Genomic DNA, 8,946 nt, shown 5'->3' with positions numbered 1-8,946 from the left:
GCAAATATAATTCGGTCTAAGATTCCGGAGTCGAATCCCACAGAGAACTAAGGCTTAGCTATAATTGTTCAATATTGCTAAGAAACACAAGTCCAAATAATTTTTTAATTATAAAGATTATAATATTTATTTTTATCTAATTAACTAACAAATACTAGAAAGCAGTACAACTATCAATTAACAAGGATAAGGATTGAAGACAAGACTAAGGATGTTTAAATTATGTCAAAACTATGTCAAAGGTCCTCAAAATACCGTTTTTCCATGTATATATACCAAGTAGGGTCGGGCCCAAATAATTATACCTTCTCCTACGCGAAAAAGAATATTTTTCCAGGTCAGGACGTCCGCGGCCGTGGATTCAACCGCAGATTTGGCCGCGGATTTTACCCAGTGTTCTGCCTCACATCCGCGGCCGCGGATTCGACTGCATTTTTCACCATGTTATGTTTGGAATTTGGAAAAACGTAAATATGAAAGTTGTAGCTCTTTGAATTAGCTTTCCAACCATATATTTTGGAGCTCAAGTGGAGTTCTGAGTGAAACGTTATGTGTATTTTACTAGACAGTGCGCAATATGCCTACTCGATTCTTCATTCGTTCTTAACTATCAAAGTTGATCTCCGAACACGATCCCGACTTAATTTCTTGGGTTTCTACTCAGATTTCAAAGTTCTGAATCACTGAATTTATTCCCTAACATCTACATAGCTCAGAATCACTCCTACAAGGTATAAAATACACAATTAGTGCAAAATACTAGCGATTAAAGCTCAAACTCAATTAAAGTGCAGTAAATTAGAGTGTAATAAGCGACTAAAATACGTAATTATAGCCTATCATCAAGTTTGTACTATGAAGTGAGGGGAAACTGAAGTTTGCCCTTGCACTATGAACTGAAGTTCCTGAAGTTTGCACTACAAATTGAAGAACTTCAGATTAATTTGTCTGAAGTTTGCACTATGAAGTGAAGGGAAACTGAAGTTTGCCCTTGCACTATGAACTGAAGTTCCTGAAGTTTGCACTACAAATTGAAGAACTTCAAACTAATTTGTCTGAAGTTTGCACTATGAAGTGAGAGGAAACTGAAGTTTGCCCTTACATTATGAACTGAATTTCATGAAGTTTACACTACAAATTGAAGAACTTCAGACTAATTTGTCTGAAATTTGCACTACGAAGTGAGGCAAAACTGAAGTTTGCCCTTGGACTATGAACTGAAGTTCCCGTCTACGTGTGATTCCTCATTTGGTTCCTAAAACGTGAGGTGAGCTGCTGATTCTACTCTTGGAGTGACTCAACATAATGCTTCCAGAAAAGTCTTTTAACCGGAAATAAGATAAAAGAATTTAAAAAAAGACCATAGTAGATCTATGATTAGCCCTCGGTCGGGATGGTCCTGTCGAAGAACTTGATTCATGCAAAGAAAGAAACTTAGGATAGTGCACTACAAATAGAAGAACTTTAGACTAATTTGTCTGAAGTTTGCACTATGAAGTGAGGGAAAACTGAAGTTTTTCCTTGCACTATGAACTGAAGTTTGCGTGATTGCCTTTGTAAGTGAGGCCAAACTTCAGGTTTTGCTTTGATAAGACTACACTTCAGGTAAAAAATTCTGAAATTCAAACTTCAGACATAAATTTTTACTACTTCAGGTCCGTATGATTGAAGTTACCCGAAAATTGGATACGCTTGCAATTTTTTTTTGCAAAGCGGGTATAGGTTAAAATGTGACCCAAAAATTAAGTATAGATGCAAAACACCCGATAGAAAAGAATAAGGGCCTAAAAGCATATATGTGTGTGTATCATAATTCATAGGCACCCTCTAAACGTCGGTGAAGATTCTCCCATTTAACAAGGACAAGCATAAGCTTTCGGCAAATAATAACGATATGTTAACACTTTACCCGAAAACGGCAGCTAGACTATTGAAATTTCTTAAGTTCGGGCAAGTGAAATGTCAATGTTGAATAAAATCAATTGAAAGGAAAATTATTCACCTTTACTTAATTACACTTCATAAATCATTAAATCTACAATAAGAATTATTCAGAATATGTTCTAGTGACTAGGAGTAACTTTTTTGACATTTAATTTAGTAAAAGATGGACTAACTAGTTAAAGTGATTAATGTTCATTGAGATTATACAGGGTAGGGTTGTTGATATTGTTGTGAAGTATGAAGTGGAGGGAATATTATAAAAAGATAAAAAATGTTTTTGTAAGATCTCCTTCATTTAATTTCTAATACCATCATACCTCTTTTACCAACAACCAAAAGAGGATAGTAGTTATCTCTGATGCCCGCATTAGTAGTACACGTACGTAAATACTAGTGTTATTTAGTACTACAACTAATACAACGTTAGCTATGCGACAAAACACTGTATTATTTTTCTTATACGGTAAACCAAACACAGTATTATTTAACGCGAGTAATTGCTCCAATACACAACCAAACGACCCCAAATGATAAGTTGATTCTAACCATCCTTGACCCTAATCTTAGGATTGCTAAAAATGACAATTTAAAAATATATACGGTCGAAATAGATTTCGGTCTTGGCACGTCCGATTGAGTTTGAATGATAATTTATTGAAGTAAGATCCCGAAGGAGGAACAAACTAACCTCGAACCCGGGGAGGCCGATCCGTGTCGAGTTCGATGTCATTATCAAGCTGGAATCAAAATCGAGCTCGCAGACAAAAGCCGTTGCAATCCCACTAGAGAGAATCTTGGCAGAAGTTATGGAAAAACTGACTTATCATGGGTCTCCCACTGAATATTTATTTTATTATGCTTAGAGCCAAATCCCTCCACTATAAAAGGGCTTGGTTATCATTTCTATAGAACAAGTTTTTCCGGAGCTTACATTGTAATAAAAGTGCGATATTCTTCTACAGTAAAAAATCGCTCTTTCATATTCCTTAGATTGATTCTATTCGTTGAATCCTAAGATTCATTGTTCCTGATAACCTTATCTATATTGCATTTTCTCCAATCTACATTTACATTTTTTATCCTTGCTTTTTATATTAAATTACGCCATATATTCTCGGAACTGCGTATAAATTCAACTCTATTCATTTTTCGGGTAAAAAAAAAACAAGCCAAAGTTGAAAAATTCAAGCCGAGTCTGAACCCGGTCTCTCTTTCTCTGTCTCTCTCTGTTGGTCTCTCTTTCTGTCTCTCTCTCTCACACACACAAAGAAACAACCGATGTTTTTCAACTTCCTCCTAGTCTTGAGGGCCGCTGGATCAGATTCAAATGTGGCCAAGCTTAATTTCAACCTATAATACAGATTTACAGGTGTCAAGCACCGGATGGGTTTCGCGAGCTATAAATACATACAATGTCTAAAGCAACAAAATATCCACTCAGCAATAGGAATCTTCAATAAACTACAAACTAAAAATTTCCGTTTAATTTAATTTGTTCTCAATTTCAAAAGCAAACCATACATGGATAATTCTCAGAGCATGGGTTACCAAGCTGGCCAGGCTAAAGGCCAAGCTCAGGTCAGAATTTTACACCGTTGGTATATATAAATTAAACTCTTTCTTTTTCATTGCAACTTCTAATGTAGGAACACTATTGTTATATATATGTATCAGGAAAAGGGTAATCAGATGATGGAAAAGGCTGGCAACGCTGCACAGTCTGCCAAGGAAACAATGCAGGAGGTTTAATTGCCATTTTCATTATCTCTTGTTTTACACATTAAATCAAGTTGAACTCTCAAGTCTCTCTAATGTACTGATTGACTCGGTCAGAGTTTAACTTATATACATAGACATCGTATAATCTGTGTGCTTTGATGTTATTTATAGGCGGGACAACAAATGAAGGCCACAGCACAAGGGGCAGCAGATGCGGTTAAAAACGCTACTGGCATGAACAATTAAAACCACGCATCTCACATCGCGCGCGGACATCTTTGTTTAACCTTTAGGCTGCCAGCTACCTTTTTCAAAAAAAAAAATTTTTTAATTCAGAAACGGGGGAAGAATCAGTTACTTAGGTTTGAGTATTATTAAGGTGTTTTATGTTTCCGATTGGAAGAGGAGGAGGAAGCTGTGTCAGTACAATAATGTCATGACTTGCTACTTTCTTTAGTTTTATCCAATAATAATGTTTGATTCTCCTTAATTTCCCTGCTTGATTTACCGCAGTTACAGTATAATCTATGTCAATGGGACTTCTAATAAAGAGAATAGAACGAATAATTTTAGGAAATTTAACATGGCTTTGAAGTTATTTGAGGTCTTGATCAAAATAAGAACAAATACACATGTTTGATAAGTGTCTACAACAACGTTCGGCTCCGATAGAAACTCGGCTCCCTCTCTCCAAGAACTCCCCACCTTGCTCTTGGGGTGACTCGAACTCACAACCTCTTGGTTGGAAGTGGAGGGTGCTCACCACTAGATCAACCCTATCAAACACTTATGTTTGATAAGTGTTTGGATAATGTAATTCAAATATACTTTTTTTAGGACTAGGAGAAATGTTCTGTTTTTTTTAAATCGTGAATCATAGAGCAAAAAAGAATCAAGAATGAGATTAATGTCCAGAACCAGAGGCCTATTGCTAGCTTCTTTATCAGCAAAGTCTCTGCAGTATGATCTTCATTATAATGTCTGGTTCTTGTTTAATAGCTGCTACTCATCATTGTCATGCTTAAACGATAGAAGTGAGGCACATCTACTAGAAACCAAATGATGATTGTTATTGAAACACAACCTAGTGCTTGTGTTCTGGAAAATTAAATAATATATCCTATGCAATAAATTATACATGGAAACTCAGAACATGACTAAGCACAGATGGTATATGATAAGTTTAGGATGTATATATGGGTACTAATCTACACTTCTTTGATAGTCGATTAAATGACAAAATCAAAGAAATATATATGTATAATAAACAACCATTTACAAGCAATATCACACTTATTAATTGGAAAATAATTTGATGAGTCCTAATGGACGGAAATTCATAGCCCTGACCACCTATAGCGAGTCCTTTTGGACTGTGAGCTCCATCTTTGAGCAAAAACTTGTTCGTTCTACCACCATCTATCTTGAGATATTGTTCGTGGGCACGACGAAGTTTCATATTGAAGCACTTTTCCAGGTTTAGGGAATACACCTATAGATATTTCATTGTAAGGGGGCTCTTTTTGAAGATACCAGAATTTAAAGTAAACAAAGTTTGAAACCCCTTCTGTGAAGCTTCCCTCTTGTCTTGGTTCTAACAACTCTGTTTTGAAAAAATCTGTTTGAGTAAATGTGTTAATTTGCCACAAACAAAGATATTGAGATTCAGTTTACACCAAAATTTTTTTGCAATCAAAGCAATGAGAAGCCCATTAAAGAAACATTGTGAGTCAAAGCAATTTGTTTAGATTTCAAGGCGTATCCATCTAGGCATCAACCAAAGATGAGAATGCCAACTGAAATCAGTTGAGAAAAATGGTTACTGAAGAGCAGTTATTTAGTCCTCTTCATTTAGAATTCTTCTCTCTCTCCCTCTTCTCTTCTTCCACTGATTTGTTTCCCAACCTGCTTCTCCAACCCCCCTCCTCCTCCTCCTCTTCTTCTTCTTCTTCTCAAATCGTGATAATGGCTGATCATCAGTATTTCAAGATTACAATACACAGCAAAGAGGGGGTACTAAGCACAATCGGGGAGGCCATTGCCCAAGGCCATCCCCAGATTGGGTATGTTCTGTCACCTAGCCTAAACAATGATGACTATAAGGAGATACACAACTCCATCATCACTGAGAATATCAGCAGGGGGAGGGATGATTTCATTGTGAATCCCCGCCCCCCACAGCAACAAGATCTTCCTGTCATTACCGTTTCCAGCCATAAAGAATTTGGTCAAGCCAGGGAGTTATATGACAATGCGTCTGTGGTTCGAGTTCCGAGGTCCCTTCGTGAGAACACAAGAAGGGCAATCATGAGCACGGCTAGCCTTAACGGTATAGGACTCATACAATTTGACTGAATGTAATGCATATATAATGCGCTTTAGTCAAGGATTATAGCTTAGTAGCTCTTCTTTTCATAAATGCTTTGTTGGTAAAATTACCCTTACAGAAATAATATTCACGGTATATGATCGTAATAAATGTGAATTACTAAATACAGTATCCAACGGTAATAATAAGAGAAACAAGGACACCCGATTTTATGTGGAAAACACTTCTGAATAAGGGAAAAATCATGGCCCGAGAGGAGCAACTGATTTCACTATAGCAAGGATTTTACAATTTGTGGTACCGAGTAAAATACCCCAATACCACTAAATACTCAAAAGAAATAAACCTTTTTAATTTTTTCACCTCACTACAATACCGCTCAAACTCACTATATTTTTCCTCACAGAGTATTTTGTTTCTTACTCTATAAATATCTCTCTTTCTCTTTGTTTGATGTGATTACAAATGAAAGTAGAGGCACCTATTTATAGTTGCAGAATTGCCATGATGATGTACGTAATGACATCAACACTTACTGCAAAAGTCAACTTCTACATGTTAAATCTAACAACAATTGCTGCCCAAATCTTTTCTACTATTGATTTGGTTGGCTTGACATTTCAAAGCCAAAGAAAACTTCTCTTCATTCACATAGGCAATAGGATGAACCCAACAAATCTCTTCCTCCAGTACCATACACCTGAAGGAGGTAACTGTAGTTTTTCATATAGAGTTCATATCAACAAGTTCTTTGCATAGCTCGAACTTGTCTCTCGGTATTATCTTGGTCAACATATCCGTAGAATTTTCACTCGTGTGAAACTTCTTGACCTGCAAAGATTCGTTTTCCACTTGCCCACGAATCCAATGATATCTTATGTCAATATGCTTTGTTCTTGCATAGTACATGTAGTTCTTGTTCAAGTCTATTGCACTTTAACTGTCACAATAGACGACATACCCTTTTTAATGCAATTCAAGCTCTGGAAGAAACCGCTTGAGCTATACCATCTCCTTGCCAGCTTCTGTCGCGGTAATGTACTCTACTTCAGTTGTTGAAAGTACAACGCACTTCTGCAATTTAGACTGTCATGATATAGCTCCCCCCAAAAAAGTAAATAGATATCCAGTAGTGGATTTTCTATTATCAGTATCACCGGCCATATCATCATTTATATAGCCCTTCAAGACAGGATCTGATCTCCCAAAACACAAGCATTCATCCGAGGTTCCTTTTAGATACCTATGTATCCACTTCACAACTTCCCAATGTTTTTCTCCGAGATTATCAAGAAACCTGCTAACAACACCGACAACATGAGCAATATCAGGTCTAGTACATATCATTGCATATATTAAGCTCCCGACGATAGATGAATATGGAACTTTATCTATTCTTTCTTTATCTTCCTTCGTTGTAGGATACATGTTATTGCTCAACTTCATATGACCAGCAAGAGGTGTGCTAACTGGTTTAGCACTTATCATGTTGAAGCGTTTAAGCTGTTACGCGGCGCCTTCCTGAGATTCCTTGAAAGAGCGAAGTAAGGCTAAGCAAGCAGCCGATGTCAGTGCAGTTACTATCTGCCAACTGAGGTCCCCTCCGTACGCTAGACGAGATTGTCAGTATCGTACGGGAAAACCAATGTCAAGAGCAATTGATAAAACAGAATTGAGAATTGATAAAGAAAGCTTGATTGCATTAATGAAAGCTATTATAGAAGGCTACGCGGTGTCGAGGGGGAGAGACACCAGTACAGAGAATTGTTTGCTTGCTTGATTGTTTGATTGCTTGATCCCCCCTAATAATACTTAAAAATATAAACCAAAGTTACATGACTTGACCTAGCTAAGCTAGAGAAATACACTGAAAGTACATGAAATAAAACTACTCTATCTTTATAATGAAAATGACTTAGTTTTCTACAAGGTAGAAACAGGTTCGTTGGCAGTAACTTTGTCTTTAATATCGGGGTCTGCGCATGCGGTGATGTTTGCATGCGAGGCAGTATTGGCATCTGCCTGCTGCTAGGCATTGGCGATTAGCATTAGGATCTGCGCGCGCGACGCTATTGGAATCTGCCTGCGACTGGGCGTTGGCGAGACATCAAGGTCTGCGCGCGCTGCGCTGTTGGCATCTTCCAGTGGTTGGGCATTGGCGAGGGTATCGGTGGGGTGATAGAGGCACATGCATGCTTGTCACTTGGCGCTGCCAAGACAATGGGACCGACCATGGCGTTGGGCGTTGGGAGGCTTGCCAAGACGCCATGGGGGGTATCAAGGGGTCATGGGGCATGGCTGGAAAGCAGCCAAAGACATTCTCCCCCACCTAAGTTGACGACGTCCTCGGCGCCTTACTAGCAAGGTGATCATCGATCAAGCTCTTGTAGGCTTGGAGGTTTGTTCCCCTAGGTCTTGTGAGTTGGCTTCGTGAATGATGCTCCATGTCTTTCCGAAAAGGTTTCAGGCGGCTGACATGGAAGACTGGTTGGATCTTTCACTAGGCTGGGGTATTCACCCGGTATATAGCTTTCCCAATGTTTCTTTCAATGGACAAGGGTCCGATGTATTTTTGCAATAGGCGAGGGTCATGGGTCCTCTATGCAAACAAGTATCGGTTTGGGACTTTTACCATTACTTTGTCTCCTGCTTGGTGTTGAACAAAGCGTCAATTTTGATCGGCATGTATCTTCATCCGATTTTGGGCTGTGACAAGATAGCTCCGCCCAAATTTCGCTCCCATTCCCCCGAGAAACTAGTAGCTCGAGGAGATTTCGACATGTTTGGTGCATTCACAGTTTGTGGGAGTAGTTGTTACTGTCCAGTAATAATTTTAAAAGAACTTTTGTTTGTACTAGAGCTCTTTTGTAAATTGAAACACAGTTGAGCAGCATCCAGAAGCTTCACCTAATTCTTTTGTGATATGGTAATAATGTGGCGGAGATATTCCTCCA

At 38.2% G+C, this 8,946-nt stretch overlaps 1 protein-coding gene across 1 annotated transcript; it reads left to right on the top strand.

The window, feature by feature from the left end:
- The first annotated feature begins 3,364 nt into the window (after nucleotides 1–3,364).
- On the top strand, nucleotides 3,365–4,153 carry LOC104091109 (stress-induced protein KIN2-like). The gene is made up of 3 exons (XM_009596383.4): nucleotides 3,365–3,522; nucleotides 3,619–3,687; nucleotides 3,835–4,153. Exons 1-3 carry the CDS (start codon nucleotides 3,466–3,468, stop codon nucleotides 3,907–3,909), a joined length of 201 nt encoding a protein of 66 aa, XP_009594678.1. The 5' UTR covers nucleotides 3,365–3,465; the 3' UTR covers nucleotides 3,910–4,153.
- The last annotated feature ends 4,793 nt before the right edge of the window (nucleotides 4,154–8,946 follow it).

The sequence above is a fragment of the Nicotiana tomentosiformis genome, chromosome 2 (genome assembly GCF_000390325.3).
Source record: "Nicotiana tomentosiformis chromosome 2, ASM39032v3, whole genome shotgun sequence".
Lineage (NCBI taxonomy): Eukaryota > Viridiplantae > Streptophyta > Magnoliopsida > Solanales > Solanaceae > Nicotiana > Nicotiana tomentosiformis.
The sequence above is the reverse complement of the archived record's forward strand: the minus strand, read 5'-3'. Positions and strand labels throughout refer to the sequence as shown.

Bases quoted from the DNA above. Each gene is read 5' to 3' on its own strand.
- LOC104091109 (XM_009596383.4), top strand. From the start codon at position 3,466: ATGGATAATTCTCAGAGCATGGGTTACCAAGCTGGCCAGGCTAAAGGC. The intron at 3,523-3,618 runs GTCAGAATTTTA...TATATGTATCAG, and splicing joins AGGCTAAAGGCCAAGCTCAG to GAAAAGGGTAATCAGATGAT. The intron at 3,688-3,834 runs GTTTAATTGCCA...TGTTATTTATAG, and splicing joins CCAAGGAAACAATGCAGGAG to GCGGGACAACAAATGAAGGC.